The 23,495-nt window shown below is 37.8% G+C and overlaps 1 protein-coding gene across 3 annotated transcripts in view; it reads left to right on the plus strand.

The window, feature by feature from the left end:
- Positions 1 to 23,495, plus strand: part of hdac5 (histone deacetylase 5) — a 78,989-nt gene that overhangs the window by 31,259 nt on the left and 24,235 nt on the right. For all 3 annotated transcript variants that reach the window (XM_079379798.1, XM_079379799.1, XM_079379800.1), the window contains 5 exons: positions 17,639 to 17,922; positions 18,001 to 18,145; positions 19,234 to 19,339; positions 19,581 to 19,714; positions 23,244 to 23,375. In XM_079379798.1, the coding sequence (XP_079235924.1) occupies positions 17,639 to 17,922; positions 18,001 to 18,145; positions 19,234 to 19,339; positions 19,581 to 19,714; positions 23,244 to 23,375 (801 nt within the window). The remainder of the gene's footprint in view (positions 1 to 17,638; positions 17,923 to 18,000; positions 18,146 to 19,233; positions 19,340 to 19,580; positions 19,715 to 23,243; positions 23,376 to 23,495) is intronic.

A 23,495-nucleotide genomic window follows, 5' to 3' on the forward strand; every position in this document is an offset into this window, starting at 1 on the left:
ATCGGGTGCGGATTTTGGAATCAATGGCATGGCTTTGATATAAAGATGGCACATCCTGATGCTGGTGGTCCCCCGCCTCACCTACACTCTTTAGATGCTTTAGATTTGAGGTAATTTGTGTTACTCTCATGAAGCACACATTAATATCTCTGGCAAATTTCCTAAATGTCAATGCGGCAATGTCAATATTTTTTGGTGAGAAATGGGACATGCAAACATCGTACATCAACGATACTGGGTGGCGTGTTGAGCATGCACGTGGCATCTGAGTTATATGCCAGAACTAGCTAATGGATTTAGCCAAACAGTTTGGAATTGTTATGCAAGCCCATGCTGCCATTTGGCACGGGAAAACATTGCCAATAGATGGTCATGTAAAAAAAAAAAAAAGGTCCTGACTCACTGTTAAAGTCTATGTGAAACACAAAGTACAATGGTAGTAACCCATTGCACTTCTGTAATCTGTTGTATTTCTTGAATATTAAACACATTTTAACTGTGTTTTTTCTGCTGGTTTACAAGTTGAGCCAGTAGTTTTGATTTTTACTTGTCTGCCAACATTTTCACTAGTCCCACCACCAGAGAACGATCAATTTTTATTTTTAGTAATACATTTTTTTTCTTCAAATTTGCTAGAAAATGGTTTCCTCAACAAACCGTGCGATGTTAGGTGTCATATGTTTAGAGTTAGAGAACACTGAAGGGGCGAACGTTGAATGAGGATGGAACTCAAAAGCTGATGAGATTTAAAATCTTCAATAATGAGACATTACAGCTGTGCAAACTGAAAAATTAGAAAGTATGTTTAGTATGCATTTTATTTTAATGTAGCCAATGTTAATTTAAGCTGTCAAACCACAAAAAGACATTTATTATGAAAAAATATTATCTACTTTATTTCTTTATTTTATTTTATTTATTTATTTTGAAGGTTCGTTTGCATTTGATGGAAAATTATGTAAGTGGCATGAGAGAATTGTGTGCACTCTTTAAATTTCTAAATGGACACCATTGAAAACAACAGTGGCTTTGAATTTTTGCCTGCTGTATGTTGTTAAAAAAAAAAAAAAAAAAACTGTAATCTATAACTTTTTATCTTTTTGAGCATTATCAACTTTGGATGATGGATAGTAAAGCATAGAGTGTCTTCTTTCCAAAGATACCTAAATTGCGTGTGTAGCACATTATTGTCAGCAACTGTTACTATTTTAATTTAGGTAGGTCATTTTCAGCTGTGAGGCCCAAAATGGGGGTGATTTTGTATTATTATTTTTACATTTGTTCATTTTTGCAACAAGCTGCAAATGATGCAGCTATAATGTAGCCACAGAAATAAAACACACTACTGGAAAACATTATTGGTATGTAGTTTTTAACACGTTCTTACTAACACTTTCATTTGTGCTTCAGAATGGAGCCACGTGGTTGGAGTGGAGGAGCTAAAAAGTAAGATAGGTTGAGGACAAGGAAAATCATTTCAGAACGACTTTTTTTGAACGAATAATGCAGAAATAATAAATACAGTGAATTCTCACTTTGTAACCCAAAGTGTAAAGTATACTCAAGAGCGTTTTACTCTTAAACAATTATTTGCATACCAAGTTTGCCTACTTCTTAGTCACCCAAATTAAGAGCTCCTCTAAATTTAGCCGTATCGTTCCCACTACAGCTAGTCAACTATGTCTCCCCAGTGATGCCCCGTGCTATAATAAGCACCAGGCATGTCGTGGCTGTTTACAGGCCTATGGTCTAACCCCCATGTCTTGAATGGCAACTGGAGCTTTTATAGGGCACTTTGGGAATGCATCAGCCCCACCCACTTTATAGCCTTTCAGCACCTACTTTGAGGTCTATTCTCAAACTGCAGTGCACTTGATGTCATGGCTGACAGACGATCTAAATGAAACAAACATGAGTCAGTCAATCAGTGATTCAGACATTGATTCAGTGGATGATTCAAACGATCAGTTGTTTATCTGTTGCTCTTTCTTGTCTTGCAGTTATCGATGTTTCTCTCGTGTAGGTGTTCATTTGACAGGTTACCAAAGTGCCTCATCGACAACAATACGAGGATGACGCAAAAATATCATGGAAAACAATGAATATTAAAATGTATTCCAGCAGTAGTTCATTATCAGGAGATCATAGCGGACATTGGAGACCTTCAGTTTAGACTGAGAACATTGTGCAGCCGAGTGGAAATAGAAGATGTATATACTCCAAGCTGTTCTGTTTGTACCCTACACATGAGCTAATAATAACTCACTGGTTCTCATTTTACTATCGTCTATTATTGGGTTTTCGTATAGTATTGTCCTATTATGGTGCTCAGGGGTATTTCTGGAGGCAAGATATTATTGTAGACAACAGTATAATTTGGTGAGCGGTGAGGCCTCTTTACAGCAAGTCTGTTGTTGATGTCATTGCTAGTGCATCGCTAGGTGGTTTCTGGGTGATTCCTTATGACCTACTGTAGGTCAGAAGTGCCACATCGGTGTAAATCCAGTGTAATTTATTTGCCCATTTAATCATCATTTACTCATTTATAAGGCGAAATCTCTGTGTCCAATTCTCCTCAACAAACTGCATGGTTAAGAGGCAGAGAACACACTGAACTAGAATGAAAGTCAACAGCTGATGAAATTTTAAATATTCAATAAAGATGCTGTGCAAACAGAAGAATTAGAAAGTGTATTTTATGTGGCTTAGGCTTTAATTAAGCTGTCAAACAACAGAAGGACATTTATTATTAAAAATGATTTTCAAAGGAGACCTATTATGCCCCTTTTTGCAATATGTAATATAAGCCTTCAGAATGTGTCTGTGAAGTTTCAGCTCAAAGTACCCACAGATCATTTATTATATCGTTTTGAAAATGGCTGTTTTCAGTGGAAGTGGAAACAGGCTGTTTTTGTGCATGTCTCTTTAAATGCAAATGCCACATCCAGTATTTCTATATTGCTACATCTGATGTGTCGATTTCTTTGTTTTCAGTCATTTGTACTGTAAGATTCTGCAGGAAAGGTACTCTGTATTATTTAACCTGTCTGTGGATATGCATTTCCTCTTTGTCACATGCCAGGGCTCTATAGAGACACACACCGAAAGCTTTTTTTCATGCGCCAGCCATGGTTTATTTGATATTCTGCTAGTGAGGAATGACTTGCCACTTCTTCGTGTACCTCCTCATCTTTATTTCCCTTCTCATCTTAATAAGCGATAGCAGAAAGCATGGTTCAGACTGTTCAAAGATACATGCGGGCCATTTTGTTGTTCTTGCCTCTTGCCAAATGACCCTTGACTTTAAATTCCTGATATCTTTTAATATCCTTTTCTGGAAATAGTTTCATAAGAAAGGGAATAACCTTTCTACAACGCATGCCATCAAACCCCTCAGGAGCTGTGTAGAGTAGAGGCTCCTATTCAAAGATCTAGTTCCTGCTCTGGCTTTCCCAAATGCTAGTGTTGTGAAAGGGTTTATAAGAAGAATCGAAAGTGCTGTGGGAATTTGGGCTGTTGTGGGTGAATTTTTGCTCCCTCCAGAAGCAGTTGGTTCCAGAGAAGTCATTTGAAATCGCTTATTTTGGTGGCATTTTGTCAGGAATGGTCCATTTTCTGAGCCACCTGTTTCTCTGGTGTTGAGTTTGAATTGGAATAATGTTAATAATTACTAATCTTAATATAAATGGTCATAATTAAATGATAACTTCTGAAGGCTCTGGTTCTGGTGGAATTTTTTCCCATCAGCCACACAATGCTCTCAAAATAGTTTTGGTGCTGTGAAAGTCCTTCTACCAGTGTTTGAAAATGAATCAATAATAACCTTTTCACCACCTTAATATATATTTCACATCTTTTTTGAAGAAAAAACCCCTCTTTTTCTGCTGGAATACACTCTGCGACCCCCTCTTTGCTTCTTTCTAAAAAGCGGTGTGAGATGAATTCCGCACCACACATTGAAGTTTACCCAGAAAACAACATTCCTCTCATGCAAGCGTTTGACGTCAATGCTGGTGCATTTATAGAACCTGTAAACAGTAGCCTGCACTCAGCCTGCTACTTAGCGATGACATTTCATCGTCTGAATGTTTATGCTTTGCATGTGGCTTCTTCTTCTTCTCTGCTTTTTTTCCTGCTCATGAAAGGTTGTCCCATTTGAACTAGAGCCCTAAGGAATGGCGGTTGGGCATACGCAGCTCACGGTATGATTGGTAGAGGTTTCACTGTTGAATGGGACACTGTTTTGGGGCTGATGGGGAAGGGGGGGTTGATGGGAAATTGAGTTGGTGGCCCAAGCTTAGTGCCATGTGACGCCTACAAAGGACAATGGAGTTGGATGCCGTTTTAGTTCATACGTTTGGGGTTGCACCAATTTGTCGACTAGTTCTGCCACTACCGATACCAGTAACCAGGGAAATGGCAGTAGTTTTGCTGAATAGATTTGCTGAAGATTACATTTAACAGTGTTATTAAAATAATAGTCTTTTTAAATACTTTTATGAATTCATAATATTAGGTGAGCGTTAGATAGCAAAGGTAATTTACGTGTAAAAATGCATGCATAATTACATTTTCAGTATTGACTGATCCATAGCCAGCATAGGATATTTAATTGTGCATGCTCATTTCATTTCACTTAGTTTTAACTAACTATGCCAAGTTTAATTTAGGAACACTTTGCATTTAAAACAATTGATTGTATTTATATTTTCGTTTGTTTGTCTGTTTGTTTGTTTTTATTTATTTATTGTATCTTATTTTTTTAAGACCTTAATAATTTTATTTAGCATGGATGCATTAAAATGATCAAAAGTGACCACATACATTTTATTAAAAAACATTTCTACTTAATGCTGTTCATCAAAGAATCCTGAAAAAATAAATAAATAAATAAAATAACAAAAAGGTTTTACACACACACACACACACACACACACACACACATACGTATATAATATATATTATGAGGCGCCGGGTTCGACAAACGTCAAGCGAACGCGGAGAGAGAGAGCGAGTGTCCGAGAGAGAGAGAGCGCAAGAGGTCTGTATACTCATATTTGATAAGGGTACAGCGAACCAGTGTTGCCAGGGTCGCGGTTTCCCCGCACAATTGGGTTGCGGTTTTTTTGGCTACTTTTATAATGCACTGCGGCCGCCCAAATTATACACACGTGATCGCAAAAGGAAGTTATTACAAACACTCGATGGTGGTTTAAAGTGAGTTATGAGTAAAAGTGTATTATTAATATCAAAATGTCTTATGTAGCATGATGCTAATGTTAGCTCTAACACACCTGCAGAACAGTTCAATTCTTCTTCATAATACATTTTATCATAATACTTCATGTAAGGTCTCGAGAAAATGTTTGGTTGCATTTATTTAGAAATACTTTTGCCAGTATAAAGGCTGATAATGGCTGAATTAAAAACAAGTATAATAAGGATTAGCCTATGTACCTGGCGGAGATGTGAAACGTTCTGTTTCCTTAAACTAGTTTGTCATGCATTCCTTTATTTCAACACATTTACAGGTAAATCCTAGTATTTTAAATTTGCGATTAATCGCGATTAATGATTAACGCAATAAAAAAATTGAATGATTGACAGCATATATATATATATATATATATAGGATATGTGTGTGTATCATTTTTTGTTATTCGTTTTTGTTTGAATTACCAGCTATTTATTGATATCAATCTATCAGCCATAGCAGCCTTAACTAGTCTGCTAGTAAAAGCATGCAAGTACTAATAAAAATTGAGTCTAGCGATTAGTGCATGTGCTCGAATTGGCGTGATATCCCAATACCGTTACCCCCATCTTTTCCCATCATTTCTTATCATCTCTCAACTGTCCTGTAAATAATTAAAAGGCCCACAACAGAAATAAAAAGCTCTGTTCTCTTTGCTACAATTGAGAATAGGACCATTCAGCATGCGTGACGTGAACGAATCGACATGCATTAGCCGATAAATGCTGTTGACTTCCAGCAGTGTCATTATCCACTTTAATTGACGTCATCGTGCGCATGTCTTATAGATCAAGAGTTGTTATGAACGAGCATCATGCGGTGAACAAGCCCTCTCTTTCCCTTTTTTACAGCTGTCTATTTTTTTGGGCTTCCACCAAAGAACTGCTGGTTTCTTGTTTTCCCAGAGCGAGGGGATCTACCTCTCCTTTAGGCCTGCCAAGGCATCGGAGGTTCCTGGGGCCCATAAATCACACTGGCTATTTGTAACTCTCCCTTACCAGCTTGAAACCCCAAGTTTAAGCTGCCAAGAAGCTCTTCCAAAGGATGTAAATATCACCCAGCTTTTCTGCACCTCTTTTTTTTTTATCTTTTTTTTTTTACCTCCCCATGCACAGTTTTGGTGGCAGTGTCACCAAACCATTGGCTGGATCTGACCGACTCCATTAGATTCTCTCTCTCTCTCTCTCTCTCTCTCTCTCTCTCTCTGTCTCTGTCTCTCTGTCTCTCTGTCTCTCTGTCTCTCTCTCTCTCTCTCTCTCTCTCTCTGTCTCTCTGTCTCTCTCTCTCTCTCTCTCTCTCTCTCTCTGTCTGTCTCTCTGTCTCTCTCTCTCTCTCTCTCTCTGTCTCTCTGTCTCTCTGTCTCTCTCTCTCTCTCTCTCTCTGTCTCTCTCTCTCTCTCTCTCTCTCTCTCTCTCTCTCTCTCCTTCTCTCCGTGAGTTCTCTCGCGCTCGTTCATCTATGTGCCGTTAACAAGGAGAGGATGCAGAACCGATTTGACAGGGCAGCCTACCGCACGTCGCTGTGTGCTATTTCTGGAAAGCAATATTCATGCTTTTTTCTCTCTCTCTCTGCCTTTCCATCTCTCCCGCTCGTTTCGCTGAAGCGTAGCTGGTGTACCGTTGCTAAAGAAAATAACCATGACGTAAGCCGGGCTCTCTGCAAAATAGACTTTAAAACAGGGGGATGGTAGAAAGCGCCTGTAGAGCTCAAATAATAAATGGTTCCTCCAGGGAGGCTGTGGATGCAGAAGCCTGTTTCAGTCAAAAAAGCTGTAAAATCAATACCAAACCACAAACTATTTATAAAAATGAAGCACATTTAAGGGAAAAGCGATCAGTCCTGTCGGTTCAGAAAACGTCACCCTTGCACTAAAGTCTTAATTGATTGATTGCAACTTTTTCTTACAGCGATTATTTGCTCATTGCCATGTGGTTTCCACTGACAGCTTTTATTTGAAGGCAAACCACCATGGACTCCTAATACATTTAGCTTTTTTTCCATTTTGTCCTGAAGATTGTTGGTTTATAGTACAAATTTATCTTGCTTTTGCCGCTGGTCTGTGTGTGTGTGTATATACACGGTCTCTGTTATAATATATCACAGGTCTGCACCTTCTCAGCCTCTAGTTTGTTAATGTGCTGGGGAAACACATCCCATGATTCACTGCTGTGTCCCAAAGCTTACCAACAGAGACTCTTCTGCAGAACAGAGGGAAGTGCAGGCACATTTATTAATGACTGTCCTTGAGGTCCTGCCTCAGTGTCCTCACTTTGTCTTCTTTCTCTGTCTCTCATATATATGTATATATATATATATATATGCTATTATATTATATACAGCATTAATACACACACGCACTGGAGCATCCCTACTCTTTTTCTTTTTCTGCACATCTATTACTCTTTGTCACTGTCTCTCTTTGTCTCTGCACAACAGGGCTTTGGACTTACTGCTAAAATAAAGCTCCCCGGGCTGGAATGAAAGCAGGAAATGGTGTCAGCAAATTGTGTCAGCTGTAAGTTTCTCTTTCAACTGAGCTCTGAAAACAAAAGGACAGCCCTTCGGGAGAGAGGAGAGGAGAGCGTTAGGTTGTTGCTGCCATAAGGGATGACGTCCCTGAGGATATAGTGGTTAGATGTCAACTTAAACACTGTTTTTCACTGGAAAGTTATCCTTTGTTTCAACTTCATTGTCAGAATATTATCCGATTTAAATCACAGCACATCGGTTAACATCTATGGAATGTCCATGCTTACAATCCCTGCATGGGTGGAGCTTTTATCACATTATTGACAGGCTATTGGCATGCTTTTCATGAGAGTATCCAGGTCACAGGCCGTCTTTGTAAAGAAACTGCAGACTGCGTTCATCACCGACGTCTATAGCAAGATGAGAAAGAGCGAGCAGTGTGCGAGAGAGAGATGCACAGAGAGCCGCCTGGAAATGTAGCGTCCTAAAATAGATTTGCGCACTTTTAAAAGCGCAGCGTGCCCCCCATCCCCCACCTCCCCCCTCCACTCCCCCCAGAGCATTATTAATCCAGGGCTATTTATAACTGCGCTTTTCACAGGCAGACTGTGTTCTGTCGCTGCTTGTGTTTAATCTCTTCTGGGAGTGAAGGGGAGGACGGGGGCCGGGGAGGATGAGGAGGAGGCGAAGGTGTAGAGGAAAGCGAGGAAGACGGGGAAGGAGTTTGAAGCCAGGAAAGACCCCCTGTTACGGTGGAAATGGGGCAGCTATTTCAATACATAGCTTGAAAAAGACAAGGATTTCTTCTTTGGATTTCTTTGTTTTGACCAAAATGTTAAAGAGAATTCCTTAGTGTGATAAACAACTTCCTATTCCTAAGCTGACTATTGCACGTTTGGGTCTCTCCAGATGCTTGTCTGTTGTAATTGTGGAAGTAGGTGTAGGAAAGTGTTTAGGGGAAATAGGCATCTTGAACCTCGGAATGAGAATGGACAGATTTGACAGACCAAAAAAATGCCAAAAATGTTTCACCTGTATAGAAGAACTACAATGATCGTAATAAAGCCCAGATCCTCCATCACATGAAAGATACCCAACAACCCAACTCAATATCAATTATTATTATTTTTTATTATTTATTTATAATAATAATAATAATAACATTTATTTATTTATTTGTTTGTTTCTGGAAATGGGCCATGGTCATCCCAGCTAAATAAATAAATAAGTGCATCAGATAAATAATAATAATTATTATTGTTGTTGTTAAATTATTATTATTATTTATTAGAGTTTTTACTTTATTTACTACGTATACACATGGAATCAGGAATTGTTCATGGTAGAAATGGCATTGATAATATGGGTAAAGTTTTTTTTTCTTTTTTTAAACAATAGATAATTGCCTCATTTCGGAGGCTGCGTCCTCCAGAGGTCGCATTTGTCGGCCACATACGTCATGGAGACAGCTTCATTTAAGAAGAGTACCCATAATAAAATTGACTGTTATTCCTCATGAGTTGTAAAATACTGTAATTTCTTTCTTTAGAATCAAATGGTTATTTTTTTTAGGGACTGTGTCGATGGAGTATGAGGCTGGCAAATGCGGCCTCCAAAATGAGACGCAGCAAAAATGTCAGACGATGAATCTGAAGATGCTTGTACATTTGTTTTAATTTGGTTAGTACTTGCTTTTTCTGTGGCCACTTCCATTGTAGTCAGATTCATTGATTATAACAGAAACTATTTACTTTTGACACATTATGCATATTCACTGTCGATCTAGACACAGGGTGTTGCGATTCCAAACAGTACTGTGTGCTGTAAACGGTACACCGACTCAGATGGGAATTGTGATTAACAATGCCCAACTGCTTATAAGCAAACTTCAGCTAACTGCTGCATAAGGAGATCAAGTGTAGATAAACACACATATACAGTACACACACACTGGCACCTTCCTCCTAATGCCAGTGACAATGGAGTGAGAGCAAGCTATTTCTAGTCCTTCCAGCAGGCGATTAGCGTAATCCAGGGAGTACGATATAATCTGATGAAAGGTATATATGGCTACTCAAGCATTCTCTGGCCCTCTTCCAGACACTCCATTGATTAGTCCTGCCTGGCTTTTTATCCAAATAACACCACCCAGTTTTACTCTGTTTGTCGTCTCTCATTCTGGTCCTCTTCTCTCTCGCTCCCCAAACCTCACCCATAGCTTATGCAACACCCTCTTTTATTTTTAATGAAGAGGTACCTCTCTCTCTCTCTCTCTCTCTCTCTCTCTCACTCTTCTATTTTCATCCTGTCAGGTTACAATGCTCTTACCTCGTTTTTAATACATGGTAAGTGCCACTGCAGAAATGGATTTTGCTTTTTTATGCCTTTCCCTTGGGACACGATCACCATTGTCCTCATTTATGCATCAGATGAAAAAAAAAAAAAAAGTGAAACTGTAATACAACATGGATAGATGTGTATATGTATGTGTGCACAAATCATTTTAAAAATGTTGCCAGACAAGCTCTTTATTTATTGGGTATTTAATTGTGCATGCTCATTTTACATTTACCTTTTCTGTGATCGAACACTCAAATGTAATCTCAAAAGCATTAATAATTTAATTAAAATGTAATATTTAGCAAGTCTCTAAAGAACGAATATTCATTTTTCATACTGTACATTATTATATGGTGATGCATACATTTACTTGTAAAAGAATTGATTTAGTATTTTATATTTAATTTATTTGGACAAAATAGTATAGAATTTTAATATCAGTTGTTTAATGTTTAATTCTCGGCTTATTGGTGTTATCCAGAATTTTAATATCATGCATCCCTAGTATGTTATTTTACATTTAAAGTACCTAAACATCCTTATAAAAGTGTTACTTGAGAAGCAAATTTTCAATATTTAAAATTGAAATATATTTTTTCTCATTTCCCAACTTTCTTATCTTAAAGGTGTTTACCTATTTTGACCAGAAAACAAGACAGAAGCACTGATTAAATGATCTTTTACAGTGCACATCATGAAAGCTTGATTCTGTTTATATCGGTCTGCGAGTTTGTGTATGTGCACTACGTGTGGGCGCTACAGTAATCAGGCGAGTCTCCACTTTGGTTAGAGCTCACCGAGGGAAATTGGCTGGAAACCCCCTCAGTCTGCCCAACCTCCACACGGAGGACTTCCTCGAACACTCCAGTCTCGGGGTACCTCCCCTTTTTCTTTTTTTGTCCTTCATGCGTTTTTCATCTCCTCCTTTCAACTTAAAAACAGGTCCTTGATGAGTAACTACCAATTTGGAGGCGGGTGATATTTAAAATGGACGAGAAGTTTGAAAAAGGATAGACATTAGCTGTGACGGAATTGCCGTTTTCTTTTGTTGGACAGGAAGGAGTTGATAGGAATGTTGTCTTTAATAGTCCCTATGCTTGCTAATTATCACCTCAAAGGAGTTTTCCGTAGGGATGTGGGAGTCTGTCACATAGATGTTGTGTTTGGACTGATTACTGATCTGTGGTGCTGCTGCGTACATGCTAGACTGTGAACAGACATGCTAAAACATTTCATGGCTGTAACCAAGTTTCTGTATTAATAGAGTAGATGTTTCACAGTCGTATATGTTCATTCTCACAGATTGTTTGTTTATTTATTTATATACCTGGTGTTTTAAAACCATCAATACTTGGTGCACTCTGGAACTATTCCATTCTCTTTGTATTCGTTAAATATTTATTTAATATTCTTTTTTGTTGTTTTTACCAAATAGCATATGGAGAGACGTAAAATAAATGTAAATTTTGCAACAAGGAGACCGTGAAATTTGTTTTCAGAATTTGTGATTCAGATTGCTAACTCGTGAGTCTTTTTTAATTATTTATTTAAAGAACTGGCTCGTAAAGAGGGATGTGCTCCATAAATAATTGTATTATTGCAAAGTGAATCCCGTTACAAAATACATCCAGGCACTCACATAGTAAGCAAAGTAAAAAGCCTTTGTTCTAAGACGGGGCTACATATTAAAAAGACGCCATTAATTTAGTAATTAATAATCTTATTAATGATCAAATGGAAATGTTGTAACTAGGCCAACAACCCCCCCCCCCCCCCCCCCCCCCCCCCCCCAAAAAAAAAAGAAAGTAAAATTTCTGGGTCTTGAATGTGGTAGTTGCATTGCTGTCTATGGAGGGTAAGAAATCTCTCGGATTTCATCAGAAATATCTTAATTTGTGCTCGAAGATGAACGAAGGTCTTACGGGTTTGGAATGTGCCTTATGCACTTTATCTATCGATCTCTCTTTTTTTATTATTTTCTACAATGTCCTCAGACTGATAAGCTCTTTTGCACTACAAATATATCTACACAGTGTTGTTTCTATTTAACTGGTTTTGCACTCTATCTGCCATGCGCCTTATGCCACTTATCGATCTAATTCTTATTTTTTTTTTCTACAATATCCTCATTTGTATATTTGTATAGTTGTACATATGTTTAAACTGTATTATCTGTATCTGAACGTGTTTAATGTTAACTGTATGCACCAAGGGTCTGAGAGTAATGCAATTTCAATTCTCTGTATGTATGTACTGTACATGTGGAAGAATTGACAATAAAGCTGACTTGAACTTGAACTTGAACTTGAATGACACAAGGGTGAGTAATTAATGACAGGATTTTCATTTTTGGCTGGGTTTGAACGCGATTCTCATGTATGAAAATGACCTGTATTACCTGTACTACAAAATTGCAAGAAAAACTTGACACCAATTATACGTTATTTTAAGGTTTGCATTAAGATGTTGGTATAACATCTGTTGTTGAGTATGTTTCATTCACGATGCTGCCCTTTATGTCAGTATATTTATTGGTATTTCTCTCATAATATTTATTATAACAAGCCTATAAACAATCTTAATTATGTTAGTTTGATGTCAACTAGCAGTAACTGTATCGTTTAAGCGTCTAGACTTACACTGTGAATCAGACTACAGCGAGTACAGACTACGCAGCTTGTTTGTTTTTGCATGCAGCCCCTGAAGCCCATTTTGCCTTAGTTTTATTTCACAATACCCATCTTTAAAATCATCTTTATATCTTGTATATTCTGCATTTCTTTACATGGAATTCACCCATAATCTCACTATTTTAGCACTTGTGTTTTGAGTCATTTGCTGCAGACACCATTGAACTTCATATATGGGAAGCACCCTGTTCTTCACCTGGAAGACTACAAGGTGTCTAGGGAAGTCTATGCTAAGATCATCTGGTCAGTAACAGGAGCGGTAGCCTTGGCGACCTCGGCTGGCCAAGCTCTGATGTCAAAGGCTTGACATAGTCAGTCGGCCTCGAGGGTGCGAGGAAGGCTATATTTAGCCCCGACTGATAAAGGGGGAGTAATCTGATTTTCATGTAAGCCGAACGCTTCCTCCAGGCATCCAGCGAAGAAACCGGATCATTAGCATGTTGGTAAACTTTAGCCGATGCTGAGAGGGCGAGCCGGGTGACGGTAAAGGCTGAGTGACATGTGGGTTAATGTGTTCTCAGCGGTGAGGGGCCCATGCATAGTGCTATCCTACCTCACACTTGAGGTCCCTGCAGACTCAAGGACACCCTGATGACTCTTTGGCGTTTGAAAAGACAAAGTATAGCTTTGTACTCTGTCCTAAGTGCCCATATTTAGCATTAAAGTAAAAATTACATTAGTGTACACCAATTAGCAAATCTTCAAAACTGGTCTTGAAGTACTGGTCTTTGAGACGCACAAAGCTTCGGAAACTGTTATGACCTGGTCGTCTTTAATAGGAGCACTGTTTCCCTGACTGAATTCCTTTGGAGAGAGCTTAAACTAACTTGTGCAAGTGGCAGAAAACACATCGCTATCCCCATGACAACTCATTAATGCCACCTTAAATGCAGTGAAACTAAAAAGACTATTTGAGGAGGGAAAAACAAGTAGCACAGAAGTGATGGGTTTGTCGGGCCTTTTTTAGTACATCACTTGTGCCAAAAACATTTGCTGAGAATCTTTGGGAAGCTCAGGTCTTTGGGTAGTGGTGCTATTGGAAATATCAGAGATGGAGAAAAAGTGATTGGTTGGACTGCTTTTTGGACCAAGCCTCAGGGCATATCCTTGGTTTCCCCACTAGGTTATATAACTGCATGCCCTCTTCATCAGTACAGTGCCCTACCATAAGGCTGGCCTTGGCTGTTACTTTTTCCACATGACCTATAATGAAACTGTTGCCCTTTTACACTGATTTTACACCAACTTTGGTATTTTTCTGTGATGTGCTTCCTGGATGAAGCTGGCTTGGCTTAGTTGGATGAATTCCCAACTGGCTTGTGATTCAAAAGATGGCAGCGTCCACTAGCCTGTTGACATTTGAGCCCAGACATTTGGTTACGGTAACATGGGCAGACACAGACAAATGTCAGCCCAACATTTGCAGATGCATCGTACATGTACTATATAGTACTGTCTCCATTGCAAATGCACCCATGGCCTTTCAACATTTAACATTTAACAATTTAACAAAGCGACTTACAATTGGGGAATACAAAAAGCGATTCATCTTGAAGAGGCAATCAGACAGAGGAAGTGCTCGTAACACCAAGTCTCAGTCATTGTTCAAATAAGTACAAGTTAGTAAGGGAGGGAGAGAAAGATGAAGTCAAGTACTGCCGAAAGAGATGAGTTTTCAGTTGTTGCTTGAAGATTGACAGGGATCCAGCATTTCGGATAGGGGTGGGAAAACGTTCACCATTCACTCGTAAGAGTTACATACTTTCCTTATGTAACTGTGTGCTCTAAACTGATTGTAAGTTTATGTGTCAACATGCTAATTTAAGTAGTACTAGCAGAGAGGTTGAGGAAACGTGTTTGAACCCATGCAGAGGTGACGCCTTACACAGATTTGTTGCATTTTTATTTTGTATGTATATACACACAGATTAGCAAATGTTTGGGGTTTGCTCCGGTCTTCAGTGTCACATGAAGACCGGAGCAGTTTCAGAAGAGGCTTGGTCGACCAAAAATTGTATTATTTGCTAAAAAAAAAAAAAAACACAGGTGAAGTCACGCAGTCCGTGACAGACAGATCGTTAACGGCTAATCTATGGTAATACAGTACATCAGGCAGGACGTCCAAATGCTCGACTATCATTCAGCGACCTGAAATATGGCTTATCATCTGAAATATTTAAGTATTAGCAACTTTATATGGCCACTCAATCTAATGTTATCCTAGAGAAATGTGCTATTCAATGTCTGTGTGGAGTGTGGAAGCTAGTAGCGCACTCACTGCAGGAAAGATGGAGACACCAGTGCACTCACTCTTAAAATACACAGCAATTTTTGGTCAGACAGATAAGAGTAATACACCTTTCAAATCTGTAAAGACTCTACGTTTATTTGTGAGCACTCGCAATAACAACAAAACGCAGCACTTTTGTAAAATAATGAATGCAAACATGATGCGCTTTGTGCCGTCTCTGTGAACTTGAGCGCGAAACTCAGTGTATACTTGCCTTACAGACATTAAAAATATATCTACAGACAGTGAAATGTCTACTTTCAAATGGAAAACAAATATTCTCAGATTATGTAATCCTTGTGAAACATGCATAGGTGCATCACTACGGCGGAGATGACGAGTCAGCGTCACCGACTTCATCTCTTAATCCGAAAACAAAGAAAGCACTAGTTTATCAAATTAAAATGTTAATGCAGTCTCCTTACTGTTTTTCCCTGACACATTCATAATCATTACTTCTGCCAGTGTGCTGTGGCAAGATTTATACGTGTGCTTGAGCGCTTATTAGGCTGTTTAGGCAATTAAAGGCTCATTATAATGATTTAAATGGTTTATTTATAAACATGCGATTAGTTGACTAATGCTTCAAATATACGACTACTAGTCGACCAGAAAAATCCTTAGTCGAGTACAGCCCTACAACTTAGTAAAAGTCTAAGAAAAATAATATTAAGGCCCTATGAAGTTTTTTTTTTTTTTTTGTTTTTTTTTTTACAAATTATTTGTCTTCCATTTTAATTTTCTGGATTCAATTTTAATGATTTCATCAAATTTTAATAATCAAAAGCAACTGTAATTAATAGATTTGATTAAAAAAATGTTTTGTTTTTAGTTTATTTATGTTTTTAGAAATACTGTGTTGTGTATTTACATTTTTTCTGGTAAATAATTATCTAAATAGTCCTTAAAAAACAATGTCTAATAATTATATTATTATTAGCAGTACTATCGTTTCATTAAGTAATATATTTATGGCACAGTTTCTTCAAGTTAAACCGAACTTTTATTTTGATGGGCTGCTGTAAAGACCTTTAAGTTTTTTCAACTGTTTTTTTTTTTTTCTTTAATTTTTTCAAATTAAATGGTAAAATGCTCCTGAAGTGACTCTCAGTGCAGCTCCAGAGATTGTTTTTGTGTTCATGTACTCATATATTGAGGCTGAAAACACTGCAAGCATCACAAGTAGGGATGCACCGAAATGAAAATTCTTGGCTGAAGCCGAACAAAATGAAACACTGGGCCGAAGGCCGAATACCGAACACGTTTTTTTTTGCATTTTTTCCCCCATGTAGGCCTATTTTTCATTATTGCATAAATTAAATAGCCAAAATGTGCTTTTTACTGTTTTGTCCTGCTTTTCAAATAAAAAAAAATCAATTACAAAACAACAATTGAAAAATATTTACACTGAACATTTTTTAACATTCTATCAGATTTGAACTTTGAACCCTTGCGTCGAGAGCTCGTGCAGTGCTTTTTGAATGCAATCTGTGCATAACATTCTGCAGTTTATTTACTAATCGTTTAAGGCCATTTCAATCATCACAGTAACCAGCAACAACCACCTCTTCCTCTTCTCATCAGAGACATGAGATGCAGCACTAAGCAGTCTCTCGCTGTCGGTGCTTCGTGCTTGTAATGAAATTTGCGTCTTTCACAGTTTTAAATACTTCCACACTGCAGACGTGTTTGCTGCATTAGTGCATTACTGCATTCATTCGGCCGAACACCGAAAGAGGTCTTTTTGCTATTTCCAGTTGAACAATTTCGGTTGCCGAACATTCGGTGTATCCTTAATCATAAGTGTGCTTCAGTATGTGTAGTAAACAAAACTGCAATTCTATGCCATTCATTCACACACAGACACGCAGAACATGCAGGATTCATATTTGAATAGCATTTTTGCGGGCTTAATATTCACAGACACTAGTCCATATGACGTTTTGATGTGAGTGTACTGACCTAGCTAGTTTTGATTTATTCATCAAAAATTTGGCATATTCCTTGGCATTCCGTATTATACAGTAAATTCCATTTTTATTACTGGATTCCGCAATTCCGTCTGCTTATTTTCACATCGCAAAATAGGCTCCTACAGGTATTTAAATGACTATAAAGTAGTGCTGTCAAACGATTAATAGCAATTAATCGCATCCAAAATACAAGTTTTTGTTTACAGAATATATATGTGAGTGTTGTGTATGTTTATTATTTATATATAAATGCACAAACATGCATGCATATATTTAAGAAAAAAATTTTATGTTCATATATTAAATATATTTATATATAATATAGATTATATAAATAAATGCATGGAAATACAAGGAAATATTTTCAAAATATATACTGTATGTGTGTGTATTTATACATGCATAATAAATACACAGTACACTCATTTATTATGTAAACAAAAACTCATGGATGCGATTAATTGCGATTAATTGTTTGCCAACACTACTATAAATGCATTATTTTAGTTTTAAATATGTAGAAGAACCTGTTGTGGTGCATGAATTCCACGCATCATCTTTAAGGTTTATTGGGTTATCATAATTCTAATGACACTCTGATTGACAGTCTCTGTCTCTCCAGCAGTGGATGTGAAGACCTTGCTCCCCTCTGGGATGCAGAGTCCGGTGGGAGGTGGAGGAGAACAGGGCGGAAGCAGCGGAGGGCCGGTGGACCTGCGTACAGACCCGCGTCTGAGTGCGGTTAGCACGGTGGACCCGGCGCTGAGGGAAAAACAGCTACAGCACGAGCTGCTCTTGCTCAAACAACAGCAAGAGCTGCAGAAACAGCTGCTGTTCGCCGAGTTCCAGAAGCAGCACGAGGTTTTGACGCGCCAACATGAAGTGCAGCTGCAGGAACATCTGAAGGTACGACCCTTTCTGTCCTCTCTGTACCCATCATCTCCTTGAACTTTGGTTCTTGACCTCTGAACTCTTCCTAAACAGCAACAGCAGGAGATCCTTGCCGCAAAGCGTCAGCAGGAGCTGGAGCAGAAGAGGAAGTTGGAGCAACAGCGTCACGAAGAGATGGAGAAGCAGAGACTGGAGCAACAGCTCATCATGCTGCGTAACAAAGAGAAGGGCAAAGAGAGTACGTATCTCTCCATTAATCCATCCTGCACTACAGTACAGTGAACTCGTTTCACGGCACGGTCGTCGCTCATCATTTCCTGTTGCTTATTCTGATGCTGATTTCCAAAATGCAGATAGTTTAAATGCACTGTTCACCTTTTGGTTCAATGAATAAACACCTTGCTGAGCATGGTCATGGATATCCCTTGAAGTACTTTAGGCACAGTAGGCACAGAATATTCTCATCTTTGGTTGTTTACATTTAAAAATGACACAATGCAGTATGCATTATTGCACCACAAAATAAACATATTGGATCATTTCCAAAACCTAGTAAGCTGCCTACTGCCTGCATAGTATCCTATAGTAACCTCACAAGTCCACACATAGGCAGCTGTTTTGTGCAGCACTCACATTAATACCAGTAGAGTTTTATGTTAGCATGTTACTAAGCTAACAATCTGGAAGACAAAGTATGGTAATTTCACTATAATAAAAAAAATGTATATAAAATATTTTATATAAAAAAATATATATATTTTTTATATATATTTAATAATTAAATTGACTATTTTTTACTATTTGTTTTTGGTATTGGATCAGTTATGCAGTACAATTCAAAAGTTTTGGTTAATTTATTTATTAGTTGAAAGTACTTTGTACTTTTATTTAGCACGGACACAATGAATTGATCAAAAGTGACAGTAAAGACGTTTATAATGTTACAAAATATTTCTTCTTCAAAGAAATGCTGTTCCTTTGAACTTTTTAATCATGTCCTGTTTATGCATATCACAATTTACACAAAAATATTAAGCAGCCCAGAAAACGTCCTCAGCATTGATAATGAAGTCATGTAATGGCTGCAGAAAATTTAGCCTTGATATCAAAGGAATAAAATGCATTTTAAAATGTTATTTCAAATAGAAAACTTGTTTTAAATTGTAATACTATTTCAAAATATTTGTGTTTTTACTCTTTTTTTTTTTTTTATCACAATTTAGCTTTGATATCAAAGGAATAAATAAAAATTTAAAATCTTAATTGTAATAAATATAGACACAGATACAGATATGTATTGATGATGTCCTTTGACTCTGTTCTCAGGTGCTATCGCTAGTACTGAGGTCAAACTGAAGCTGCAGGAGTTCCTGTTGAGTAAAAAGGAACCCGGCCCCGGTGGACTCAACCATTCCTTCCCCCAGAAGTGCTGGTGAGAGAAAGTCCATATCCTCATAGTTCATATTGCTCAGCCTTATTCTGAGCAATATGGACTCAAAGTGCATCTTTTCACCTATTTTTATAAATTTAGTTAATATATCAAAGACAGGTGCTCTATTTCCCTGCAGTGTGATGTAAAATGTCCACATACTGATATTACATCAAGCCACATTGTGCTGGAAGTTTATGGGTCTCATTTGAATTGTGATGGATGAGTCTTTGGTTGTTTTTAGGGGGTCTCACCACGCGTCCCTGGAGCAGAGCTCCCCTCCACAGAGCAACACACCGGGCACGCCACCCTCCTACAAACTCCCCCCACTGTTAGGGTCCTATGAGGGCAAGGATGACTTCCCTCTCCGTAAGACCGGTGAGTAGGCTTCTTGTTTATATAAAATAAACTGTTGCTTTACTGTGTAAATGTTACACTACAATTCATTATGATTTTTTTGTAATGAAATTGATACTTTTACTTAGCATGGATGCATTACATTTATCAAAAGTGACATTAAAGACAATTATAATGATACACAAAATTTTTATTTCAAACATATGCTGTTCTTTTGAACTTTCTATTCATCAAACGATCCTGAAAAAATGTATCCACTAAAATAAAAGTGAAAATAAGAAAAGTTTCTTGAGCATATTACAATGATTTCTGAAGGATCATGTGACATTTAAGACTTCACATGAATAAACTACAATGTAAAATATATTAAAGTATATATTAGAAAACTGTTATTTTAAATGGTAAATTCTAGTGATCACTTCAGCTGGGTGGCCTTTTCTTCCAGTCCTCTGGATCAATTTACCAGTAAACACTATCCTTTTACTGTTTTGCACGCCCTTGTATTTCCTCTGGGAAAATGCAAATGTAGTTATTTTTGTTATCTTAATGAATTGTTTTAATGAGTAATAGCTAAGCGGCGTTGACGCTGCATTATAAACCATCACTGGATTGAATAAGCCAATGCATGAGCGGTTGCATGTAAATGGTGCTTATTTTCTTTCTGTGCATGAATGACGCTCTTCTGGAGTCACCAGCGGTTTTGTGTGGAGTAGTCTGAGCTGTTTAACACTGCAGAGGTGTCACAGAAGATGCAAGGGTGTGTGTGTGTGTGTGTGTGTAGGGATGAAGTGAGGAGTCTGCAGGTGTGAGTCATTATGAGTCATCAGACCTACACACAACACCTTAGAGCTCTGTTACTTTAATACCGTTGAGATACTATTATAGTTTTTATTAATAATCTTTCAGTTCTTTTTCAATTAGTATTATTTATATATGTATATGTGTGTGTGTGTGCGTGCGTATATATAATTTTATATCATATATTATATATATTTATATTATATTTTATATTAGGGCTGAGCAATTAATTGCATTTGCGATAATATCGCGATATGAAAAAATTAAATTTTTCAACCGCAGAGGCTGCGATTACACTCTCACGTGACACGCGAGAGTAAAGAGGTGTTCGACTTGAAGATCGATCGGTGTATGACATCAAAGTACGGCGAGAGAAAGCATAAAGAGACGTCCACTCTCTTATAGCTCTCGCAGTATTTGATGACGCACAGTGATCGGTCCAGCTGCGCTGCTTCAAGTCGAACACATCTAAGCAGTCTTCAGTCTTCCTTAGCAGTCTAAGCGGTCTTGCATATCATGCAGAATTAACGCACTACATGTAAATGATATCCTTTGTTGTCTTTTGGAGTTTCTTTGGAATTCTTCAGCTTTTAAGAACTGCTGGGTTTTCCGGAAGTGGGCGGGGCTAATGCGCAAACGGCAATCTCATTGGCTGGCGCTCACCTATTATCCTCCCTGTTTTGATTTCAGCGAATCAGTTCAAGCGAACACAGACAACCTGATTAATATTCATGAACCCAGCAGCTCAATAATCCTTAGTGCGTTTTATATTGTTCTTATTAGTTGTAGAATTCGTAGTAGTTTTATCTTATCAGTATTATTTGTAGTTTTTCCCCTTTTTTTATAGAAACATTAAATGACAAACAATAACCAGACCTAAGTTCAGTCAACATGACAAATATGCATTCATACATGGTTATTCTAATTACTAAAGTTCTATCGTCATTTAATTATCATAATATCATATAATGTTTGACTGACTGATGCGAAGTGAGATTACAGGCCAATGGAGATTCTATTGCCAAGCTGTCTATTGAGGGTTGATAATATTTACAATAATCAATTGAATTTGATAGGTGTCTCTCACATTGTCTCAGGTTGTACACAAACATTAAAATAGTGTAGATTAGTGTACCCTGTTTTATAATAATAATTGATTCTGTTTAGTGACCATTTCATTCATTTAACATATTTAATATTGGGGGCATCCAACTTATTTGACATATTTGAATTTTTCTTTTTTTTTTAAGTAACAATAGTTACTTTCCCTGGTAATTAGTTTCTTTTATAATGATGTAACTCAGTTACTGTTTGTGAGAAGTAACTAGTAAAATAACTAATTACTTTTTTAAAGTAACGTGCCCTAAACTGCATACTATACAATGATTTATTACTTGTCTTTATTGAATAATACAGAATATAAAAAGCTTTCAAAAATAATCGCAATATTGGTACAAAAAATCGCAAATAGATGATTTTCCAAAATCGTTCAGCCCTATTTTATATTAAAATAAATATAACCATATATCATGGTTCTAGGTAACTATAATAGCACTGCATATTAGTAGCTACATTAGTGAGAGAATGGTTTTCATACACAAATAATGATATTTATTATTGTCTACCTCGCAATTTAACCTTCACACATTAGTTTATGAGAGATTCAAATACCGAAAGCCACCTCAAACGTCGTCTCAAATCATTTCTGACATGTTTTCGACTATATTTGTGAGGGTTTTTTCAAAGTACTGCTGGTCATCTGCTGTTCACTCTCATAGCCGCCAGCCATACTCCAAAACTCCCACACAGATTCAGTGAGTTTGTTCCCGCAAACACACACACACACACACACACATCTGCTATCTGCTTTTTACACACTGCTATCTTTTAAACTGTCACATCCACGCTGCTTTATAAAGCTCTCTATAATAGAACTGACACACATATACCAGCCGGACAATAGGAGGTCTCACACACACACACACACACACACACACACGTGCCCTCTAGCATGGACTTCAGCACACTGATAAAGTAATCGCAGACGGGTCTGTTACTGTGGGTGAAGCGCTTACTCTATATTACCACTGATATGGCAACACCACAGCAATCTCCTTACATAACGTGCCCTCAGTTTGTGTGTGTCTTTCCATCCTGTCCCCTCCTCCGTGTCTCACGCTTTTATTTTAAATCTAATTAAATCCATACTAAAGTCACTGATAGCATTAGATGCTAAAGTCCTTTCTGCCCTGTGTGGCTGTGACGCACGAACGGGCCCAGAAAAACACACAGGGCTCGGTCAAGCCGCTTTACATGCGGCGTGTTTGGATAGTTGCCCCAATTCCTTTCTTTTTTTCTCTTTCAAATCCCTTTAGACTTCAATCAGTTAATTTGGCCTGGCGTCTCCGGAATCAACAAGAGATCAAATCGGCATGCTGTAAATGTAACTTTTATCTATAGCTCAGTTTGTGTGTGTGAGTGTATGAGAGAAATAGAAATGTGAAGGGACAGACGGTTGCTGTCCATGGTCCTGATGCACAAGAACGACAGATGCAAACCCTCATTAGTGGTGCTTAAGTGAAACATCACTATTGTAATTGCTTATATTTAGGGTGAAGAGTATCGAACAAGCCCCTGAGCATATATAGTGAAGTTTGCTTAACTCACACCCCGTATGTGATATTTCAAATCATGCTGGGTTTGCTTTTCTTTTCTAAGTGATTGAATCTTTTTCTTTCTCTCTTCTGTTCAGCCTCTGAGCCCAATCTGAAGGTACGTTCACGGTTAAAACAGAAGGTGGCTGAGAGGAGGAGCAGCCCACTTCTTAGACGGAAAGATGGTACTGTGATCAGCACCTTCAAGAAAAGGGCGATTGAGATCTCGGGTAAACCATATGTGTGAATGCAGAACTGTTTGCATAACCTCATGAGTATTTAAACAGGTTTGAACCAAGAACTACACTTTCTGGCTTAAACTTTTTTTATGCTAAGGACTTTCCAAATAT

The sequence above is a fragment of the Barbus barbus genome, assembly GCF_936440315.1.
Source record: "Barbus barbus genome assembly, chromosome: 3".
Classification (NCBI taxonomy): Eukaryota; Metazoa; Chordata; class Actinopteri; order Cypriniformes; family Cyprinidae; genus Barbus; species Barbus barbus.